Source organism: Passer domesticus, chromosome 19 (assembly GCF_036417665.1).
Source record: "Passer domesticus isolate bPasDom1 chromosome 19, bPasDom1.hap1, whole genome shotgun sequence".
Classification (NCBI taxonomy): domain Eukaryota; kingdom Metazoa; phylum Chordata; class Aves; order Passeriformes; family Passeridae; genus Passer; species Passer domesticus.
The window spans coordinates 5,264,818-5,289,541 of NC_087492.1; the positions used below are offsets into that span (position 1 = coordinate 5,264,818).

The 24,724-nt window shown below is 42.8% G+C and overlaps 1 protein-coding gene across 3 annotated transcripts; it reads right to left on the reverse strand.

Moving 5' to 3' along the window:
- Window positions 1-684: 684 nt before the first annotated feature.
- Window positions 685-24,713, reverse strand: CRCP (CGRP receptor component). 3 transcript variants are annotated; one of them, XM_064394270.1, is made up of 6 exons: window positions 24,530-24,713; window positions 21,226-21,262; window positions 19,800-19,898; window positions 17,550-17,644; window positions 8,987-9,044; window positions 685-1,744 (listed from the first exon to the last, which is right to left on the reverse strand). In XM_064394270.1, exons 1-6 carry the CDS (start codon window positions 24,535-24,537, stop codon window positions 1,601-1,603), a joined length of 441 nt encoding a protein of 146 aa, XP_064250340.1. In that variant the 5' UTR covers window positions 24,538-24,713; the 3' UTR covers window positions 685-1,600. The 3 variants fall into 3 exon arrangements, with proteins under 3 accessions (XP_064250340.1, XP_064250341.1, XP_064250339.1); XM_064394271.1 differs by lacking the exon at window positions 24,530-24,713 and adding an exon at window positions 24,431-24,524; XM_064394269.1 differs by lacking the exon at window positions 24,530-24,713 and adding an exon at window positions 22,462-22,517.
- Window positions 24,714-24,724: the final 11 nt, after the last annotated feature.

Here is a 24,724-nt window from a genome sequence, read left to right on the forward strand (position 1 = left end):
TGCTGGCAAAAACCCAGCCCAGCAACAAATCCATCCCAAGGTGGAACACCCAACTTCAGGGATCTGTTGAGCTGTTCTTGTTGGCTGGAGATATTTACAGTCTGCTTCCAGCTGCTTTTGATATGTGCAGAACAAATCTCAATAACTTCATTTTAGGAAAGGGCACATCAAAATGTAAAGAGTTGCAGCCCAAGGCTGTAGCCTGTCAAACAGCATCAGGGGCTGCTGTGAATAAAAATGTTAATTTAAAAATTAATTCTGTGTCTTTCCATGCTATGATCTCCCATTTTCTTTCCTTTTGGAGAGAAAAATATACATTGATGTATCACAAACCCATCAAGGACTTTCCCCCTCCAACACTAAACAAACCCAGTCTAAATGTACCTTTAGTCTCCAGCCTTGGAAGGCATTTAATGTATGATAAATGATCTTTAAGAGGCAACAAATGTATTTTCCAATAATTTTCTTTCCTCTCCAAACATCAAAGAAGCTTAAATACCATGGAAACAAAAATGACAAATCCCCCAGACACTGGAATTTATCAGTCCCTTTCATACACTGCACAACTGAAGCTCAGAAAGCACAAATTCTCTGCATAAAAACACAAAATAAACCCATGACAGAGCTGAGGGGAAAAAAAAAAGTCAGATTTTGTGATTTGATCTCATCTGTAAGTCACAAAACTCCCAGGATGTACTTAAAATTTTATTTCTATTTCCAGTACATCATAATAATTATAACAGAATGGTCTGCAGCCACAATTTAAACCAGTGGCTGACTTGGTGTGGATATTCACACACAAATGATTTATTATAATCACAAAGGCTTTCAACATGAAATACTTGATCCTGAAATCCTTCATCACACAAAAAAGCTCAGGAAATTCTGCTTCATCCAGGCCTGACTCTCATTTTGCCAAACCAGATCAAGAGCTCAGTGCTGCCTCATTTATTCCTCCATCACAGGAGTGCCTTGGCTGTGTGTGAAGATTGCAATAAATGTTCAGAGGGCAAAGAGACACCTCAATATTCTGCTGTCTGGGCACTCACAGCTCTGATTTCCCAGCTTCAACCCCCCCCAGCTCTCTGCTCCCAGTGCAATTTGCTGAATCTGGATCTCTTTTCTTTACAAGGGACTATCAGACATCCTTGAGGTGCCCTCCCAGAGATGCTCTCAATTCCATGATGCCAAGACTTGGGAGTGCCTGGCCAGGCCCCAGGGAGCTCCTGCCCACCCCTGCCCATGTCCTGCTCTGCAAACAGCCCCAAAATTGGCTTTGCACTGCTCTGGGAGCCACTTGGGCAACTGCAAAGCTTCTGAAAGGAATTCTCACTGTGCTGATTCTGTGGGGAATGGAAAAACCCCCAGAGATGCTGAGCCCAGCACTCCTCAGGCTGCAAACCCTGGCACTGCCACCCCCCTTTATGCCCAAACACCCAAACAATAGAGTCCTTTTCCCTGCTTCTTGTGAACAATTGGTTCCCTCATCACCTCCAAATCATAAAAATCTGAATATATTTTACAGTGATGTCCAATACAGGATTGAACTGGTATCAAACCCAGAGTAACAGCAGCTGGCTCTCTTCTGGAAGTGCTGCCCCTATGCCTGGTCACCTCTGTCCTCTGGTGCCATTGCCAAGTCCCTGTGCTGCTCCTCTGGATCCCCTGGCAGGATGCTGGTGACTGTCTGCAGGAGGGACTCGATCTGCTCCTCTGTCAGCCTCTCCTCACTTTCTTCCACCATCTGCACGTCAAAAGAAAAAAAAACAAACAAAAAAATCCATTGGCATCATGAAATCCACACTTCCTCCCTCAGGGAGAAGGACTCAGCTCAGCAGGGAAGACTTTGTCAAGACACAGCCTGAGCTCATCACAAAAGCATTTTACAAAGCAGAACTCTTGGAATATTTTGAGAAAAAAAAAAAAGAAAGAAAGGACTCCATTGTTCACCACGACAATTGGCACTGTGTAATGGGATCCTGCTTTCCTTACAGCAAGGAAAACACCACCCTGGGAACAGCCTGGCTCACCCTAAAGCCTCTCTCAAGCTCCACATCCTTGTCCTGAGCCAGGCTTTTCCTTTAGCTCAGATGCAGCCCCACTTTCCTGACCTTTCTCCCAAGCTTCTGTGTTTTCATGGGACACCCTGAGAGGGATTCCTGGATCCTGGCATCTCATCCAATACCTGCACAAAACAATCAGCCCATAAAAGAACCCACCTCATCCTACAGGCAGCTGTACTCCCCTGGAATTTGCTTGGATTGGGAGACTCCTGGATATAAAGACATTTAAAAGCTCTGAGCAACATCAAAAACACTGTGATGACTCAACTCCATGATTCCAGGAGATTAATTAGGGACCTACTCCCACTGTGGAGCTGTGGCAGCTTTTATATCACTGCTACCAGTAAAACAACTGCCCTAATTTATAGGCAGCTGTTAAAAGGCAAAAAAGCTTGTCAGAGGACTGGAAAAGCAAGTCAGAAGAACTCTTCAAAGACAAATGAAACCAATTAGGATTGTGGGGTTTGAGTTTTCATTTTTTTACAGCAAGTCCTTGAAAATGGCCTTTGAAGAGGAGTGATTTATAGTAATGATGGTTCCAAGTCAATGCAGGTTTAATCAGCTCTAGCTGTAAGCTGCCAGCTCTTCAGATGCCTTCTGAAAAGCAGAGTGGGACTTCAGCTCGTTTTTGCTTTTCTTCAGAGTCCTCTTTGCACAATCTGATCATCTTTCATCAGGATCATCCACAGATCTGCACACACACAGAGAATCCACTCCTCAGCAAAAGGCAGACGCTGCATTTCCATTTGTTAATGACTTTCTGGGGACTATCCCCATCAAAGGCTGAAAATCCCTGGGGAGTGGTTTCCAAGCTCAACAGCTACTGTAGGACACAGGCTTGAACAGCAGCCCTGGCTCTGCTTCCCAGCAGCTGCTCCCCTGCACACCCTGTGCTCACACACACTCAGATCCTCCTGCCCTGGCTGGGGGAGCCCCTGGCAGCTGATTCCTGCCAGCAACTCCCACAGGGAATCACCTCAGCACACCTTGGAGCACCAGCACCACACCAGGAAGTGTGGAAGTAGAAGATGTCCCTGGAACTAAATGTTCTTTCAGGTCTCTCCCAGCCCAAACTGTTCTGGGATTGTGCTTCCATGATCAAATCTGCTCCACCCACTCCTTGGTGCCAGTGCTGCTGACAAATCCCTCCTCTCCAGACGACCTTTGCTGTTGAATCTCACAGAGGATTAGCAGACTGCATTATGGGGTTATTCATTTCTGCTACACTCCATTTGCAAGGTGGGGTAGGTGCTGCAGGAGCAGGAGCTCACAAAGAACCAGCCCAGGTGCTTTGGACACCTGGATCACTCCAGGCAGGGTCACTGAAGCAATGCTCCCAGATTTGTTACCATCTCTCACAAAAACAGCACTTGGCCTTGTTTACATTTGATTTATTGCAAGCCATAAAGTCCAACCCTCTTCCCACTTTAGTTTTATCTAGATCTGTATCTCCTCTCCCTTTTTTCCTCTCCACTTTCTCCTTTAGGTGCTTGCTCTGATGACATCAGAACTCAAACAAAAGCCAGGGATTTCTGATCAGCACCAGTTCTTGATTTTAAAGCAGAACATGTGAATTCTAATCCCTGTTTTCTTCCCTGCTCCCCAGTGACTCCAGATGAGTAATGCCCCAAGCCCCAGATGTGATTTTTGTGGCACAGCACGAGGCTGACAGACTGCAGGGACAGACACACAGCTCTGGGGTTGCTCTGGCAGCCCCAGAAATCCCAGCTGAGCACGAAGCTGACGGAAGAAAATCATCTCTGCTGTTTCAGATGCTCTGGTGCTCTAAGTGATGGCTCATTAAAATGTTGGGAAAAGCATTTTTAGAGATGCCAGACCCTGCACTGAGGAGGGGATGGAGCTCCCAAATTCCCTTCTGCTGACAGATCCAGAGGGAAGTGGGAATTCCTTCAACTGCTGCAGCAAAATTCAAAAATTGGCAAAATTGGTGCCTGTCCAGCAGCTCCCAGGAATCCCCAACAGACACAAATCAATATTTAGCAGGATGGACACACAGCTTCCTAGTCAAGTTGATGCTTCAGCCTTATTTTGTTGTGATATTATTTGAGATTTCAAAGGATCAAAAGCACAAACTGTGAAAATCAATTTTTTTCACTCTTTCAGGAAGAGAAAAAACAGCCTGAGATGATTTATGACAACATAAGCAGTGAGGAAGCAGCAAAGCAAGAAGCCAAAAGGAAAAATTCAAAAATGAAGCCCAGACAGCATGTAGATAAAGAGGCAAATGAAACTGTCCTAAAAGAAAACAGATCTCAGGGGAACGGGAGGTCACTCATCCTACATTCAGCAGATGTTCTCACAGCTGCAAGACAAAACACCTTTGATGCTGAGAGCACTAAGAAATATGGTGCTGAGAAGAGAAATGAGATGTAAGAGGCAGCCTAAGAGGCAAAGAACCCCAGCTGGATTCAGCTACCTCCTTTTCCAGCAGCAATTTTACCAATCTTGGAGAAAATCTCCAGCCAAAGGCCCTGCACTGGCTGGAACTGCTCAAGAGCCAGACTGAGTCCATCAGCAGCCAGGAATGCAAAGTTTATAGTAAAGAAAACAAAAATGCAAATGTTTGAGGGGAGGGGATGAGCTCAGATGTTGATGTTGGCAGTGCCACCCAGCCCTAATGGGAACAGTTTCCCCTTTCAGAGGATGCCATGTGAAAAGTTTGGGGTGTTTCTGACCAAATTTGGGGTATTTCTGACCAAAGTGCCTCAGTATCTGCAGATGTGGGTGAGGAGCAGAAGTGGGCAGTGTGACAGAAATATCATTTCTGCATTAAAAGCCCCCTGATGTCATAATTGTCACTGCTGCTTTTCAGCATTCAAGGCTGTGCTGCCCCAAAATAACTGCAGGGGTTTAGGAAAAACTGCTGCAGCACAGCAATGTCATTGATAACCACAGCCAGCGTGTGTTACCTGGGAAATGGGATTATTCACTCAGCTCAGCACTCACTCATCATTTCTATTTCACCCAAATCAGAGCAGTTTGTTACTCAGTTTCCATTGCAGTATATTCAAAGGTCAGCACTGCTCCCATTTAGTTTCCACAATGCTCTACATCTAATCAAAGAGGAAAACTTTATAAATTAATTGGCATAAAATTCTCCCAGCTCACACTAAAAGCAGCACGTTCCCCCTGCAGCTCAAATTGAAATCTCAGAAATTCACAGCCAGCCCATGAAGATGAATCCCAGGGATTAAAGTGTTTATTCATAAATTAAGGTGTAAATCTGTGCTCACAGTGCCACAGACAAATGGAAGCACAAATCACTCAGGACTGTCTAAATTCCTTTTTTTCACTCAGTGAAACAAGGACAAACATCCTTAATTCAAACCATACCTATCTTTTGTGCTTACCCAAATAAAAGCAGAATTTCAGAGATTTCATCCTCCTCTCTGTGCTGCTTTCAGTGCTAATGTTTATTTGGTTTAGTCTCCTGAGACATAACAATAAATCAAGAATGAAAAATAAATAAAGCCACACTGAAGAACCCCAAAAAGCCCTGAAAGAACTGAGAAATTCTCTCAGCATTTGGTCAACAAACCTCAGCATCAAAGAACAACCTGTGGGTTAAAAGCTATTGTTTATTGGAATAATAAGCTAAGGATTAGATTTTAAAATAATCAGTTAAGTACAGTAATAAAGGAAATAGGGGCTCTGATCATTTCCAAAGCAATCAAGCACATAATTTACCTCCAGTGGGGGAGGGAGACGTTTGATGAGAAAATCACTGTTATTTCCTCCTTTGAGCAGTGATTTGAAATTGCTCAGCACCACATCAATAGGGAAAAAACACATTAAAAAAAAGAAATAAAGTAAAAGACTGAATGACTGAATTAATGTCCCTCAGAGATAATTAACCAAAGGCAAGGCAAAACACATTGTTGAGAAAATAAACAGTTTAAACCCCCTTAAGATCTTTGATTTTCCAAAATATTTTCCATTATTATTTTCCAGTATAAAAACAATGTGCCAGCCTGTAAGTATGACATTCTCCAAGGTAGAAATACATTTTAAAAAAGCACAAAAATGAAAATCTGCTTTTCCATTCAGACAGAAAAACGTGGAGCAATTTGTTCCCTAAAAAAGATGATGCTTTATCTTCACCACTCTCATGGTGAGCTGAACATCCCTGACTTTTTATTTCCTCCTTTTGGGAATCACTGAGCCAGACCCTACATATGTTAAAGATTAAAACAGGAGGTCAAGACAGCTGCAATGTGTACAGTGTTTTACTCTGTGGGTAAGAATTTGAATTTCATGCTCCTTTTGTTGCTATTGTTGCTGGAAAATAAATCCTGGCACAGAAGCTGGAAAAGGCAAAGATGGACAATGGCAGCAATTTATGCATTAAGGTTTACAGAAAATCAAAAGATCACAGCAGGAATTTGCTTTTTAGCTGCAAAATAATGTTATCAAAATGGACTTATTGTTTGCATACAGCTAAAAAGAAGGAATGTTGTAGAGGGAGAGTGAAAGACTAAGAAAGGCAAAAAGCAGCAATAATTACAATGATAATGATAAATATCCTCTCCCATGAGCCTGCCAGGTAAATCAGACCCCATTCCATGATCAGGCTGCACTGAGTAAAAGTTTGAGACATCAAAACTGAGCAAGTGAGAGCCAGCTTGGACTTGGCTGGCATTTTGTTTAAAGCTTTCTGAAAAATAAGATTGATGTGCCCCCATGCCAGGAACTCAGAAATTCTCCCCAGCATTTATTTCTGATTCAGAGCAAGTTCAGTGAAGGGAGAATCAAGGCTCCTGATTCAAGATCAAGGCTCTGAATCTAAAACCAAATTTTAGAGCAGAATTCACCTCTCAGCAGACTGTGTCTCATCCAGCACTGCAGGGAATGGATTCTCCTGCAGGAACCTGGGCATGGGTGACCTCTGTGTGGCTTTATACTGAGGCTCTGAATCTAAAATCAAATTTTAGAGCAGAATTCACCTCTCAGCAGGCTGTGTCTCATCCAGCACTGCAGGGAATGGATTCTCCTGCAGGAACCTGGGCATGGGTGACCTGTGTGTGGTTTTATACCCAGAAAAGGCAGATTTTGTGTGTTCAGTGGCTGCTGCAGCCTCTGTCCTCATCAAAACCAGGGTCCAGGCCAGTGACTGAACAGCAACATCACCTCCTTGCTTCCCCCAGCTCTGATGTCAGGAGCACCAAGCTGCAGCTGCCCAGCAGCCCCTGAGCTCCACAGGCTCTGCTGGAGGCTCTCAGTGTGCTGCAGCTCGGGGAGCACAGGGTTAACACTGCAGGACACTCACACCCTGCAGTGCCCTGGGAATGCAGAACCACGTGGAACAGGGAAACTGCTCCCCAGCACTTCAGGAACACACAGACTTGGCTCAGCCCCACATGTACAGACATGGAACTCTGCACTTGGCTCTGGGCACTGCAGAAGGGTTTGATCAACCATGGACTGACAGCTCCAGTCTTGTGCCTGTGTTCTCCAGGTTTCAATGAGTTTTAGTTAACTTGGACACTCCAAAACTTGGAATATCTAAAATACTGAAATTTCTAAAACAATCCAAATATTTATATATAAATATATTAATATGATAATTATATAAAAATATAATTTAAATATAATTAATTCTATAGAAATACATTCCAAACATATATATCTAAAATAACTCTCCAGAAAGCTGACTTCTAATAGAAAGGCCCAAAATTCTTATTTTCTTCAAACATGACACAGGAGAAAACTATTTTCAATATTTGATATATTATATGTTATATTATATATTATTATATATATATTATTTTAATATTATTTATATATGTATTTAAATTTACTACATATCATATATATACTCTATATATTTCTGTATAAATATATAAAATATTTATTTATTATAGTTATATATAATTTTATATATAATATTTTATGTGTAGGCAGCATAACAATACAGCAGGTAGGACAGGAGAGGAGAGACAAAGCCATGCAGTCACCTGAGAGCCCCAAAAGATGACTGCATTTAAAGAAGGGAAGGAAAGCCTGCAGATGGCAATAAAACAAATCTGTGTAAGCACATGAAGCCAACAAAGGTGTGGGACAGGCTCCAGCTGTGGTTTCTGAGTAACTAAAGTCCTGCTCGGGCTGCTGATGGACACTGACCTCCTCAGCATTCACTCCTCAGCTGGGATCATCCTGAGCAGCTTGCAGCATTTCCCTCTCTGCTCCTTGGTGACAGAAGAAAAATGGTCCTGCTGCTCCCTCTTTAATCCTTCCCCCTTTTTTTGCAGCAAAATATGATCCTGTTCCTCCTCAGCCTGGCTCCAGGGGAAGATTGCAAACAGATGTTCTCAATGCAAGAGATCTTTATTGAAATAATATCCTGAGTGTAACAAGCTCTTTATTACCACAGGGGTTTGTACTCCTGAGGAGATGCTTGAGAGAACAGAAGCATCTATTTCTATTTAGTGACAATGCCTCCTTACAGCTGAATTATTCTTAGGCTGACAATGGCTACTTTCCAGCAGAAAGTTTATATCCATCTCTCATCCTGCATTATGGCTCATTTCTTTTTAGAATTTTTGATTTTAGTGTAACGAAAAACCATTTAAAACATGCCATTAAAAAAAACACAGGGAAGATGTAAAAAATAAAGTATTCCATCCCAGAGCTGCACAGCAAAATATAGATTAAATATATTCTTATTTGCAACACTTTCATAAATCACATTTAATGGCTGCACTGGGCATTTTAAATGTGCCACTGAAACAAGCAGAGGTGGAGAATCTGTCTGAGAGCACAGAGAGGAAGCTGAGTGGATTTGAAGCTGTGGATGTAAAATGTGCATAAAATAAAGGGATACATTCAATCAGGGGCCCATGAGCAAGCAATTGTCCAGTTGCTGCTGCCAGCTGAGCTTTGAAGGCCCAGGCACCGGGACTCACCAGCTGGATCTCCACTGCACTCACAGGCCTGTGGTTCAGCAGCTGCAGCTTTTCTGCCCTGGTAAAGCACAGAGAAGAAAATGCACATTACTGGGTGGTTTGAGGATCCCCTCAAGTGATGCAAACACATTCCTGCCAACTCAGGGATGAAATGTCACTGCCAGGAATGATCCTGGCTGGCTCTGCAGTGGGGCTGAAGGGCCATCATTTGGACATTTAATGGTTTGGGGACTTTGCTGTGTTCAGCCACACTGCTGTTGGCCTAAGGTGGCAAGCAGAGACCCTCAGATCATTACTGTGCAAGCATTAATTAACTGCTGCTTTGTTAAAGCTCTGCAGAAATGTTAAACAACTCAGCAGACATCCCAAACTTCTCCATGAACACACAGCCACAAGAACAATTTAGAACAATTTTCATACCCAAGGAGTTACAGTCCCATCAAACAGCAGCAAGTTGTTTATTCTTTTAGCTTGTTGCAAATACAAAGTTCCAGTAAGGAACTACAATTTGGAAAAACTAAATCTTGGCATTTATTACATTCTCCAAGGTAAAAATACATTTTTGAAAAGCACAAAATTAAAATCTGCTTTTCCATGCAGAGAGAAAAATGTGGAGCAATTTGTTCCTTAAAAAAGATGATGCTTCATCTTCAGCATTAAGTAAAGCTGAACCATTCCTGACTATTTATTATAGAGCATCTTTAAAGCACGTTTAAATGGATTCTTGAGAGTTTAAAGCATATTTAAACTGATTCTGAAGGGATTAAAGCATATTTAAACTGATTCTGGAGGGTTTAAAGGTTCTGGAGGGTTTTCCCCTGGGGGATTTTAGAAAGGAAACCTCACAGCTTTTAAGAGAACACAGATCACTCCATGTTTACAACCAACAATTTCAGTGTGTCTGGAGATACCTCAGAGATATAATTTCATTTCAAAAGGCCTCTGCCACTAGCTGCTGGATGATCCAGCTAAAATGTCCATTTTTATAATCCTTTCAGCTTCAGAAGAAAAGCTTGTGAATTTTCAACCCAGCATTTGTGAGATATCAACAATCCCTAACAGAAAGCTCCAGAAAAATCCTCCTGTTTATTTATTTATTATTAGTTTCCTTTGCTTTTGGAGAGCCAAAACAGGTTTCCACTGGTGATGGGAAGCAGGGACTCCACCTCCTTTGTTTTCCCATGTTCATCACTCAAATCCATTTGGTGTTTCCAACATGAGGCTATGGAGAGCATGGCTGGTTTTGCTCTGAACTCAGAGCACTTTACAGGCAGAAAGATGAGGAGTTTGTGACTGCTGCCACCTACCAGAGTCACAAAAACCAAGAATAAAACCCCAAATTATTGATGACAGGAGATGAGCACTCAAATCCTTTACACGGCAAGCAGGTGATTTAAGGAATCAATGAGAGATAAAAGTCACTTGTGTAAAAGCAGAGCTAAAGGCAGCACTGCCATGCAGAGCTGGGGAAAGAATATGAAATAATACCTTTATTCTATAAAATCCTGGCCAATTCAGCAGGAATTTTGAAAGATTTTTCCTCCAGAGCTGGCAATTCCCTGCTCTGGTGCCTGATGGAGGCAGAGCTGGTGCTTTCAGTGCTCTGTGCTTTGCTCCCTGGCCAAACAAATGTTGGTGCTCAGTTTCCAGAGCTCCTCTGAGGATCCCCCCTGTAAAAAGCCCCCTCCTCCTCCTCCCCCAGCCCTGCTCACAAGGACAGACTGTGATGAACTCATATTTTACCCAAGCTTCTCTCACATGACACTTCAGAGCCTTCTCAAACAACTCTTTCTTCTCTTTTGCAGCAAGACACATCCCAATCCTCCAGCTCCACCACACAAAGCACATTATTTGAGTTTTATTAAATACATTTCCTCATCTTCTTCTCTTCAAAGTAATATCCTTGAAATATAAACTCCAGAGCCAAATAAAGAGGATCAAATAGCAAAAGCCATTTTATGCCTGAGCTGAAGAATGCAAACCTGATTTACCCAGAGCTATTTTCAAGCAGGTAGGGCTGTGTTTATCACAGGAAGATTACTGGCACAGCAGCAAGCACAAATAAATTAACACCAATTACACATCGTGACTAAAACAATCAATTAGTGCAACTGCTGATGTTTCCTGAAGAAATAGAGGGCCCAACAAAAAAAGGTCACCTCTCCAAGAGCTTTGCTCACAAGCCATGAACAGCACTCCAACTCATTAGGGATAGACAGAAATTTTACAAATTTTACAGCCAGGCCAAATAGATCCTAAAAGCACCATTTCAGGGTAACTGCAGTTTTTATAAATGTGTACAGAAGAATGAGAGAGACCTTAGAGTGATTAACACATTCAGATGTGTCATCTGAAGGATTTCATGGCTGGTTTTGATCAGCAAAGCTCCCTACTGGAAAATGATGCAGAACAACACAAAGGAACAAGCAGCAGGGTGAAAAAAAAAAAAAAAAGCCCCAAAAGCTGCATAAATGCCATATTTCATCTAGAAATACTTGTGCAGCATAAGCACCAATTAACACCCCGACACAACGATCTTTAGACATGGTAATATGTAATTATGAGGGAAGCAATGAAACAAACACTCCCAAAATGTCTCTAAAATGCATTTAACAGGAAACTGGATTGCTCAGCCCTCAGCAGCAGCAGAAGGCAGAGGTTTGAGTTGGACCTCAGTAACCACTGCACATTTTTAACACTGATCCCACAAACTGACTGCTGGGACCAGGCTCTGGGTGTGATCCCACAAACTGACTGCTGGGACCAGGCTCAGGTCTGATCCCACAAACTGACTGCTGGGACCAGGCTCTGGGTGTGACCCCACAACCTGACTGCTGGGACCAGGCTCTGGGTGTGACCCCACAAACTGACTGCTGGGACCAGGCTCTGGTCTGACCCCACAAACTGACTGCTGGGACCAGGCTCTGCTCTGACCCCACAAACTGACTGCTGGGACCAGGCTCTGGTCTGATCCCACAAACTGACTGCTGGGACCAGGCTCTGGTCTGATCCCACAAACTGACTGCTGGGACCAGGCTCTGCTCTGACCCCACAAACTGACTGCTGGGACCAGGCTCTGCTCTGACCCCACAAACTGACTGCTGGGACCAGGCTCTGGGTGTGACCCCACAAACTGACTGCTGGGACCAGGCTCTGCTCTGACCCCACAAACTGACTGCTGGGACCAGGCTCTGGGTGTGATCCCACAAACTGACTGCTGGGACCAGGCTCTGGGTGTGATCCCACAAACTGACTGCTGGGACCAGGCTCAGGTCTGACCCCACAAACTGACTGCTGGGACCAGGCTCTGGTCTGACCCCACAAACTGACTGCTGGGACCAGGCTCTGCTCTGACCCCACAAACTGACTGCTGGGACCAGGCTCTGGTCTGACCCCACAACCTGACTGCTGGGACCAGGCTCTGGGTGTGACCCCACAAACTGACTGCTGGGACCAGGCTCTGCTCTGACCCCACAAACTGACTGCTGGGACCAGGCTCTGCTCTGACCCCACAAACTGACTGCTGGGACCAGGCTCTGGTCTGATCCCACAAACTGACTGCTGGGACCAGGCTCTCCGTGGACCTGGAGTTTCCTGACAGCACTCACACAAATTAAAACCTGAATAACCACAATTTCATCAGAGATTAGTTTTAAGTAAGGCAACCATGCATTAGGATCAGCCCTGATTGCAGTGTTTGGCTTGGGCACAGACCTAAGCCTGAGTTTATTTCATGCTCCATTAAATCTAAAAAGTAAAATTAACTTTTTCCAGCTCCCATGAATTCATCTTTACACTTCCTACAGCCCTCGTGGCACGCTGGTGCTCGTTAAATAAAAGGGGAACTGTCCCATTCATCCAAACAGAAGGTGAAGAACATTTTCAGCCTCATTGCCCCCAAACTTCAGCATCTGCATTTTCCCTGCTCTGCCTGGATTTTAGTACCAGTTTGGAACACGAAAGCTGCTCACTCAAGAGGAGAATCCATACAAAAGATGAGTGACAGAGAAAGCAATTTTCTCACATAAAAGCAAGATCCCACTAATCAGAGTTAATGGGCCGTGCTGCAGACTCGTACAGGACCTGCCTGCTGAGAAATCCCACCATGGCAATTCCTGCTGAGCCCACGTCCTGCAGCCAGGAGCAGCTTTTCCAGGATGGGAAAATGCTCTGGAGTGGGGCTGGGGACACACACAGAGCTCAGGCTGCAGGGGACAAAAACCTGTGCACTTATGGGGAGGAAAAGGGGTCTGAGGTGTGGGAGGGGGAGTGCTGGAGGAGGTGAAGATGTTGAGTTCCAACCTAAAAATCCTAAAAAAACACTTCTACAGGACAAAAACCACCTCTGGGTCATGTTCAGGATCACAGACAGCACAATCCTACATTGATACATCCATTCTAAAAAAATAATACAAATATTTCTATGCTCCTGTGGAAATTCAGACAAAATGCATCATTTTCTGTCAGCACTAAGCAAACTTTTGCAGTTTATATTTTAACCAAAATCTCCTCTGTGTGTTGGTATTGCCCTCTTTTTTAATCTGCTGAACTCCCAGAGTGTTTTTCCAGCAAGAGGTCTGGGTAAGGAGAGAGCAGTGCCAAGATCCAGCACAGAGAGCTAAAAAAACCCTTCAAACATCTGTGCCTGAGCAGAAGCAAATTTATCCTCAGGAATGGATGTTTGAGGGTTACCAGGAAAACCATGAAGTAACAGCTGGACACACAAGCAGGGGTTTGATTCCTGCTGGAAATATAAATCCCATGGTCCTCAATCAAGCATGGCAACTTTTAATGCCTGAACCCTGAGCTGAGGGAGGATTTCCCCAAAATGGGAAATCACAGTCCCAGTGGGTGCTGTGATTCCCCACAAGGATTCCCACTGGAAAAACTGAGAATAATCTTTATAATATCTCTTAAATGATGCTGTTGTTCAATGAGCATGATGCTGACTTGCTGCTGAACATTCATTTTGAAAGCTCTGGAGGAGACAAAAATTACAAAGCAAATCCTTCAGCCTTTAATATTGCAGAGGTCTGTATCTGTTGTAGTTTTTGGCAGTCATGAGGGAAAATATTTTCTAGAAGTACTGAAGATTTTCAGCTCAACACTTCCTCAACTGTGTTGATTTAAAGACAAAAAGAGCAATGTTCCTGACTATTTTTTTTAAATTATAATAATATGCAGTGATTGGAAAGTTGGTTATCCCAAAATTAGAAGCAAGATGGGCTATCAGTGGCAGGAAGAAGCACAAGTAGAGCCAGTTGTCTTTGAACCATAATTACAGAGCTTCAGTTTAATAAATGTTCTTTTCATCAATGCAAATCACTATACCTTACAAATATGAAGCCATTCCAGCACTAAGAGTGGAAAATGAGCTGCTAGTGGCAAACTCTATTTCCAAGTACAACATGGCTCACTGAACTGCAGCTTCAGCCAAAGCCTGAGGCCTCAACAAGGTAATAATAAAATTCATTATGTGGGTTCAGAGCTGCAGTTTTAAAAAAAAATCTCAGTTCTACAGTTTGAATTTTACCAAAGTAGTGATTAAAAATGATGGGAAAAACTGTTTCACCACACTTTAACTGTATCAGTGAAATATCTGGCTTTGGATTTGCTCCATTTAGCAAGGCAGCTTTCTGAAATGACTCTGGAATTTGTTTGCACATGTTAGTGTTTTTAAAATCTTTTAAATTTATTTTAAAAATCTGCTTTTAGGAAGCCTTTTTTGTGTCTGTAACACTAATGAGACAAATCTATCACAAAATGGATGCTGGTCTGTTAACCTGGTTTTTTTTGAGTGACAAAAATCAGTGATAACAGAAGGATTTGAGGTGATTTTCCAGGAACTGCAGAATTTGCCAGAATTATGTTACCAGTTCTCTCACTGGAACACAGACATCACGTGCAGCCTGACACCCTGCAGGGCTGTGGAAGGAAAAATAAGAATTCCCTTGATTCAGAGCTCTGCTGTGCCCCAGTTCCTGGTGCTTCCCTGGCTGCTCTCTGTCCCCAGCTGGGGATTCTCCCATCCACGAGCACAGCCTAGTGCTGAGGGCAGCAATCACAGCCTGAGCAGGGAACGGCACAGCCCAAGGCAGGGCTGCAAATCCTCTCTTCCAAGTCCTGGTATTAGGAAAGAGGCTAAGCCTAATTAAGAGCATAAAAACGCTGCTTAATTGTTTCCCCTCTGATTAAAGGTGGAGTGATGACAGGAATGTAGAGGGCAGGGAAGCAGTCTGGGGTGATGGGGTGTTGCTGATCCTTTAACCAGACTGAATTGTCTGAGGACAGACCCCAATTAACACAAATAAATCTCATCAGCCACTGCAGACAGTGGCTGAGCAGCTCAGAGAGCACATTTTGGGGTGCCTTACCCGGAAAGGAAGCAGCACAGAGAGTCTGGAGCTCATTAGTCTTGGTGGGAGGAAAGGTCACTACAGGGATCACACAAGCAAGGTCCTGGCAGAGCAAACACTGCAGGTCTTTCCTCTCCAAGGGAAGGAAGCTCTCTGCACACAGCTGGGATGAAATCCCTAAACACCACCTCCATCCCACAGGATGGAAACCATCAAAGCCTTTTTATTTAACAAGAGGAGCAGTGTTGAAATGACCTTGGTTAGGAACCAAAGGCAGCTCCAAATTGCCTTGGAGGCACCAGTGCTTTAACATAAAGTGCCCTAAAGGGCAATTGCATCCCTTGTGCCCTCTGTGGTTTGGGCTGAAGGGGCTGCCAGGTGGGCCCTGACAATGGAAAAGATGGAAAAGATCAGAAAAAGAGAAGTGCCAGAATCACACAAAACAATTCTGGGTTTTATTCTGTAAAGCACGTGGCAGAGTTGGGAAGTTCTTTACCAGATAAAAGTTGTACAGGATGCTCACAGAACAAATCTGAATTCTGACAGGAAACTTGTCACCTGCACCACTGGCTGGCTCTTCACTCTCATCCTGCTGCCACCAGGCACAAGAAATGATTTGGGAATAATTCCCTTGCTTCACTTCCCTTGCCTCAGGAAAAGGACACACAGGATGATACCTAACCCCAAAGGCACCTCGGAGCATCCACAAAAAATGAAACAGTCCAAAAGCTCATTGGTAACTATTGCAACCTTTGCAGCTCACTGAACAAGCAGCTGTGGGAAGGTGAATATTTGGGTAGATCTACAAAAGTGCTCAGCACTGTGGCAGACAGAGAATCTGTAGCTGGAAGTTTCTCTGTTATAACTGAAATTGTTTAGTATTTCACCCTTGGAGATCCCATCCAGGGGAGCAGTTGCAGTGAAGGCACCTAAAGTGATAACACTAAGAGCTAACCCTCAGGTCCTGGTCAGATTTTACCTGAAAAGTTTAGAAGTGAGCTTTAAATAAAAATAAACACTTTGATTTTTAATGGGAGTTTTACACCAACATCATTCAGTTTGTTTTACTCTGAAAAATCCTGCTCTGCTGGTTCTTCCTAAACTGCTGCCCTGCACTGACAGCAAAGCTTATTTCTCTTCAGACAGGGCTGGTTTACACCACCAGAGGGGAAAGATGCTCACTGCTACTCAAGAAATGTTTGCTGCCAATTTTAAGACCTCTCAGTGCCACATTACCACCTCTTTACACCCCTGGTATTTTTATTGCAGAGTATTTTCTTTTCTCCATGCTTCAACACCTCCAGAAAATGATACATAAATGAGTATCCTGCTGGATAATATGAGCTACAGCAGGGTTCAACACTGACTTACTGACCTGGCAAAGAAAGCACTGCAAGCACAATTCCAGGCCAGAATTCCCCAGGAGCAGCATCCCTGTGTGCAGAGCTGCTGCTGGGCTGGATGTGCCTGTCTGTAGAGAGGGGGCACTGAAACTCTAACTAAAAGCTCCCTGCTCTGGACAGGCTGAACACCTGCCCTGCAGCACTGCAGAGCTCTCCCTGTGCATTCTGTGGCACAGCCAAATGAATGAAAAGCCCCTTTCCCAGAGGATGGACCCCCTGGGAGTCCTCCCAGCAGGGAATAAAACACAGTGTCTAAAAAACTCCTCCTCTGAAGTGAAGGAGGAGTCATTTAGAAGCAGCTAAATATTGGTATTTTTCTGCTTCAGAAGTCAGGAGTGATCAGAGCTATCCAAACAAGTGGCCAGCTGATTCCTCTTCTATTTACATCAGGCTTCACTCCCACTCTGCAGAGCTCCAAGAGGATTCTGTGCCTCAAGAACAGGCACTCACAGAAGGGAAAAATGCCCTTGGAGTCTTGGAACTGCAAAGGAAATCTTTTCTCTTCCAAGCAGAACTTCCCAAAATAACAACTGGATGTTCAGCTTCACAGGAAACTGCTGGGGAGGAGGGGGGTTGGTTGATACAATATTTAAATTACTGAAGTGTAGATCTCAGAGATCCTGGACAAACAGCACATAAAGACAGAAACACCCACAAGTGAAGGAAAAGATGTTTGGCTGAGCATTTAAATAATGGCAGAAAAGACTCAGAATCCATTCATCAGACCATCACACTGTCCACAGGGATCCGTTTGTCAGCATTAATTGAGTTTTTACTCCTGTTCAAATGCACAGCTCCACTTACTTGGTTAATTTATGGTCTTTCATTGCTACCAGGAACTCCCTGACAGTCTCAGGACTTTGGTACCTGCAGGGTGTTTTTGAAATGTACTTCAGTGTCTGCAAGGGACAGAAAGAAAACATGTCTTATTTAATGTATATTTAATTAGCTATTCATTAACTATTAATGAATTAATACTTGTTTTACCAGTTGTGTACAGAACAAGTACTCTGAAAAGTCTCCTCAGACCCAAGAAAAATGGGAAAATCAATTCAGGTTTGGAAATCAACTCTATGTGAGCTGTTCAAAGCCCAAAACTGCAAGTTGAAGAATACAGGAAAGGACTGAGTTTTAGCTCTGCCTTCTAAAACACCCCCCTCTTGTGTTTGTGATTTGCTTGGTTTGCTCCTTGTTTGGATTTTGTCTTTAGAAGCACACAGGAAAGTTGAATTCATCCTAAACCCAAGTTTTCATGTGCCCAGTGCCAGGAATATTCTCACTGCCAGCCCAGAAATCCTCTTTAAGATCTCTAATCTATCCTTGTTTTTATCCTTTAACTGCATTTTTGGCAATTTAGAGTTGATAGAAGCAGATTACGTGGCTTGTTACGAAATCTACAATGACATTTTGCTATTAAAAATTAATTGAAACAATTAAACTTTGATCAGTTTTTCCATGTAACACCTACCAACCTTAACTGTGACAGTAAATGTTCTATTTATTTGCTTTATTTACAATAACAACACTGAGCAGGTGGATAATGGAATTACATTACACAAAGTAATCTGAACTGAGTAAAAAGTTTGTAGATAAAAAACCCCACAAAAATTCCATCTCACAGCTGATTTTTCACTGGAAATGACTTCAAATCTTCCTAAATATTTATTGTTGCTTGAACTAAACCCCAAAATGAAGAGTTGGAAATAATTATAATTTATTTTTCCTTTCTTTAAGCCCTGTCTGACATTTCCAGATCAAATGAAGCTGTTATTCACCACCAGTGATTGAAATGAAATTATTATATTGTCAGGTAATGTAATTATTTCACAGCAGTAATTTCTCTTCCAGGTTTATTATTTTTTGGCAATTTAAAATCAATGAGAAAGCCAAAAATACAGAAAAACAAAGCTCCTTTTATGGAGTTACTGCAGTGCCAATTGAACCAAGTCTGCAGGGAGCTTGTGAAGAAATCCAAAAACTATCCTATAAAATCAAATTCTGCTTTTATTGCAGTCAAACATAGAAAATACACCCAGAACTGACACCACTACTCCCCCAAGCACCCTACAGGTACTGAACACATAGACTAACAAAGCAATTCAAGGTTCCAGGTGCATCCTGACCAAATTTACTTACAGGATCTTCCTCAGCTGTTTCCCAGAGGTGCAGGAAGAGACTGTCAGTCTCCACGAAGATTTAATTCCCATTTTTTGTAAGCCTCTACTTTGTTGAATGCAAGGTTTAGGAATTACAACCTCTGTACCTTTTTCAAACAAAGCCAGAACTAAAACAAAACCAAAGCCTAGGCCAGATCTTATCCACATGAGTGCTTTCAGGGCTCAACAGAATTACTCATGCAAGCAAAGGCAAAGCTTTCAGCTGCCTGTCAGTCCTGGTGCTGCTCGTGCAGTTCTCCAGCACACACACAATGGCTCCCACTGCAAGGCTCTGGGAAGTTGGTCATTTATTTTAAATGTTAGTATTTGTATAATAAGATTTTAGAATTCCTTCCCAGCAAGGGGTGAAGTGTTTATTCCCAACCTGGCATCCAAGTGATGTTATCTGTATGTGGGGTTTGGCTTTTCTTTGGATCAAAAACCAATTTAGATGATCTGTTTTGGCTGGGAACTATTGATTTCGTTCTGTTAATTAAAAAATACAATGTAATCTGTGCCTCAGCTTTGAAATCATCATCTTAATTAGCACCCTAGGTGATATCACAATTCATCAGATGACAGTGAGCTCTGTCCTGTGTTTTAAAAGGATGGAATACTTAGAATTAAAAAAAAAAAAATAAACCTAACAAAACTAAACAGCTGAAAACCAGGGGCTTTGAAATGTTGAAATTCTTTTCTAGATTTGAAGAACAGCAGCTGCCTAACTCTGCCCTGGCAGTACAGTTACCTTACAACCACAGCAAAGTGGCAGATAAACCATTTCATTATGGTTTGAACCAGGGGAAATTTGATACCAAATGATCAACCCACAACCCTAAGGATGTGAATGACTGCAGCCTGAGCTAACTGCTAAATGGATTTTCCCAGTGCTGCTCACCTCATACATGATTGTGTTCAGATTCTGCTGCCCAGAGCTCTGCTTGGTTTTGCCACTCTCTTTCCTCTGCTGCTTGAGATCAGTAAGTAACTGGTACACCTGAAGATAAAAAAACAAAGTGGTTTAGAGCACCTGAGAGCATTTTACCTACAAATATTTCAGCAGGAAATCATAAATGAACAGGAAAAATCCTATCAGAAAAAAACCAATAAATGTGTGGCTGTTCTGGTGGATGGACCAACAACTGGAATGAGAAATGTTTTGGCCCCAGATTGATGAATAAGGATGTAAATTGTTTTTTTTTTTGGAAGCTCTGATTATTTTAAACACATGAATGGAACTTTTCCAGCTGTTTTGCTTCAGGCTTTGCAGTGTATCCAGAGTCAACACCCAGAGCAAAGCAAGAGAGCACTTCTCACTGTTCATCCCTCATTTTTACCTGGCTTCACTCAAGATCCAGCCCAGGGAATTACAAACTGACAGGTCCAGAGAAAGAAGAAACCAAACATTTCCAGACAGTGAGAAATATGAACATAATCAGCTACAAACCCTCCATTACTTCACACTTCCATGGAGAAGGAACAGCTGCCAATGCTGAGATCTCAAACTCGGGCTGTGAGCTTCGACAACAAACACAAAAGGACAGCAAGGATCACATCACAGGGATGGAACTTGGGGTGCAAAGCATCCCCTGGATTTACAGAACCTTGGCTTTGCAGGGGAACTGCCACTGGGAGGAGGAGCAAATGGAAAGGGAGCAGCAGTTGGAGGGAATCACTACTTGAAAAAATCATATTTGCAATTTTTTTCACATGATTTCAACAGCCAGGCACTGAACACCAGTTTGGCTGACAGGGTATCCTCTACTTCTCAGAGGAAATTAGCAGAGTTCTTCCCAGATCAACACTCACCAGGTGCCTGCTCTGCTGTGTGCACACAGATACAGGGTAAAACACTTCAAGATTAATTTCAGAATAGAACAAAACAGCTGCAATAGAAAGCAGCTTCAGCAATACAATAACACATGCAAAACCACTTGGGTTATTGAAACTGTTCCAAAAATTAAATTAATCAGTAAAGCAAAATATTTCCATTACCTGGCTTAAATTAAATCAGCAAGGACATGACATTTCTTTCCACCCCCTTAAAATGAGAGAGGAAAAATACCCACTTCAGAATAATCTCAAGACCAAACAAACAATACTGTATCCATTACTAGCAAAACCATTTCCAGATCTTCTTTAAAAAGAAGATTTTTTTAAAATTTTGGGTTTTTTTTCTTGAAACCAAACCAAATGTAAGGAAGAGTAAATCCCCTGCAGGTTCTGCTGATTGCCACTGCCAGGTTTCAGCTTCCAAAGATTATACAAGGGACTGATGACAGCTTGGAACTGCTGCTTTAAAAGCAGAATGAAGACAAACTTACCTCAAAGTTACTCAGCAATGCAGCATTTGCATCTTTTCTAAAAGGAAAAATGAAAATAATTAATTTTGTTCCAAATGAAACTGTATGAAGCTTTTCTTTGCCCATTCACAGACACTAAAAAGTTTAAAAAAAAAAGCCCCAAGACATCTTATTTTGGTGATTCTACAGCTGCCATCTCTGGAAAATATTTACCATGCTGTCAGTAAAATTGTGACATAAATATTGAGTGTATTTTGCACAGTTTGCCCCATAAATCATAACACACTTGTACAACACACTCCTTTCACTCAGTTACCCTATTTCACTCACTCACCCAATTTCACACACTCAAACCAAATGGCTTTGCTTCTTCCTTAGAAAAAATGCCTCAGATTTTATGCAAATAAAAAATGATGGGAAAAAGAATTCAGATTACAAGCAGTGTTTTGTTTATCAGTCAAGAGCACCCTGAGTATTTTAGTACCATGGACGTGTGTGTGTATATACACAAACAGGGCTTTAATTTTTATATGCTGTACTGAGTGAAAAAACACCAATTTATTGCATTTCCTCTTTATTTATTCTTCCCATCTTACTGTGCCTGTTCCTATATTCGAAGGGCAAGGCTGAGTTTCCCATTTTCCACTTCCTCAGTCCCCATTAAACAAGAATCCTTATCCAAGGCTGGCAGGGTGACTGCAGAGCGTGCCTTTATTCCTCCTGGATATTGTAAATTTATACATTTAAAGTATAAAAAGGGAGAAAACCTGCCCCAGAACATCCTCTATTCCCTGAACACCACATTCTGCTGAGCAGTCAGTAGCCACAACAACAGAAAGTTTCCATACAAAAGGAAAAAAAGGCCTTTCTCAGGTCTGCGCAGCAGCTTAGGAAAAAGCAAAAAAAACCAACAAAAAAGGTACAATGTGTTGTTAAGCACCGAGAACGGCCTGAATAGAACTGTCACGTTCATCACTTTCAAATGGTAAATGCATCCACAAACTTCCACAGGTTCTCGCATTGTTTTTAAATGAAAAGGACCTTCTAAAATACGCTGAGATGAACTTCAACTTCCATTTCGCTGACCCGAGTGAAACTTCAGCAAGTGAGCTCAGGCACGCGTTAGTTTTTCATTCATGTTTCACAAACCATATATAGCTTTTGTTGGGAGGTAAATGCAAGTCTTCAGAATGTTTGCATTCAGCAGGGCCCTACAGAAATCCCGGCGGATCAAAGACATTCTATAGGGAGAATTACCTATGGAATTCTTCGGCTGAAAGAGGATGAAACAAACGCATGGCCGTGCAAATGAGGCTGCGGAATCAAGGGTTAAGAATGAAATCATTTGAGACAATTGTTTTCCTTTTTTCATTCCAATCTGCTTTGCCATTCAGAAAAATACTTTTTTTTCCACTTCTGCCAACGAGCCAGTCTCAAATCTTCCACAGCTCTGAAATATCAGAATTATAAACTGATCCACTTTTGCAATAGAAATAAAATTTCCTTCAGTCCTGACACACAGCTATCAATTTTTACAGTCAGGAAACAAGGAATTCTGAATAATGGGTTCTAATGTGTATTTTTAAGCAGTCAGCTCAACACTTCACTTAATTTTTATGTGATTAAGACTTAAGCAGAAAGGTAAAAAATTTCATGGTAATTCCAGAAATAGAAACCCTTTTTAGAGTCTTTAAATAGTTCATATTTGCCCAAATTTTAGTCCTAAACAAAATACTCTTGAGTAGGGCTGCATATATCAAAAAATATTTTAGTACAGGGCATCATACGTTTACAAATATCACTGACACTTTATATTTTTAAGGCTGCTGCTTCACACATGTATATTTAAACCACAGTTTTCTGAGAGTTCTTTTCTCCAATAACAGATAATTCTGCTAAGAAACACCGAATAATTCTGGTAAGAAAAATCCATAGTAAGAACTTGGAAAGTTGCAAAGCTTCCCTTCCAAATCAGGCAGGAGGCAAAAGAAGATTAATAAAGATTCAGTGGATGTGTAAGAAGCATCACAGATTTTTTATTAATGGTATCAAAAGCATTTTTGTCAGCGTACAACAGCCAGAACAGCTCATTTCTCTGCAGGCTGCAGTATTAAGACTGTCATACAAACCTGTACTTCAGCAAATGTTTAATATTTTTTATCACCTTTTGGTTTGGATTACAGGGTTACAGGAGCTCAGTGACTTTGGGGGATACATCCCATAAATGCCCCCACCCATTAGAGAAATTAAAATTAAATGAAAACTAAAAATTTAACCAGCCTCACCAGAACTTGTGAGATTTTAAGTTTCAAAATAGGTCAAATCACATGGTAAGAAGGCCGGAAAGAGCCACCAGCCAAAATTCCACCTCTCTTATTGCGTTTGCAATCACTGCCACAAACCCCTCAGGTTTTTTCCTTCTCCGGCATTTCCAGCTCCTACTGGAATAATGAAAAATCCCCATTTTACCTCTCGAAGGGCAGAGGGAGCGGGAGGGGACAGAAGGTGACAAGAAGGGGACAGAAGGTGACAAGAGCGGGATTCAGGCCGAGCCATGCTGCCTTTTGCCCCAACAGCCTGTCCGGCAGGAGTTTTTAATAAAATAAACTCCTCCGACATTGAGCAGAACGCCTGAACTCACTGCTGGGTGCAATAAACCCCTGATGGATTTATTGTACCCTCACAGCCCTCACGGACTCACTGTACCCTCACTGTAACCTCACACCCCTCATGGATTCACCTCACGGACTCACTGTACCCTCATACCCTCACGGACTCACTGGCCCCACACAGCCTTCATGGATTTATTATACCCTCACAGATTCATTGTACCCTCACACCCTCACGGATTTATTGTACCCTCACTGTAACCTCATACCCCTCACGGATTCACCTCACGGATTCACTGTACCCTCATACCCTCACGGATTCATTGCACCCTCACACCCTCACGGATTCACTGCACCCTCACACCCCTCACGGATTTATTGTACCCTCACCGATTCACTGTACCCTCACACCCTCACGGATTCACTGTACCCTCACACCCTCACGGATTCACTGCACCCTCACACCCCTCACGGATTCACTGCACCCTCACACCCCTCACGCACAGGCCGACATGGATGTACCCCCCCCACACACACCACATACAGATGTACCCACACACTCCCCATGCCCATAGAGATGCACTCACACCCCTCATAGAGATTTTCCCCACACGAACCCCGCTGAGATGCCCTGCAGCCCCGCTGTGGCCACTGAACCGCAGAGCGGCTCCGAGGCCCGGCCGTGCCCCGTGCTCCCCCCTCAGGCCCTTCCTTACACCTCCATCTTGTCCTCCCCGGCGCGGCCTCCCCGAGGATCCTCCCGCTACCCCCGGGCAGCCGCAGCCCGGCTGAGCACGCCGGGGGAGCAGCGGGCCGAGGCGCAGTAGAGCTGAAGGAGGACTTGGCGGCTGCGACGGAAGCGGAAAAGGAAGGAGAAATAAGGAACTAAAAAAAAAAAGTAGACGAGAAAA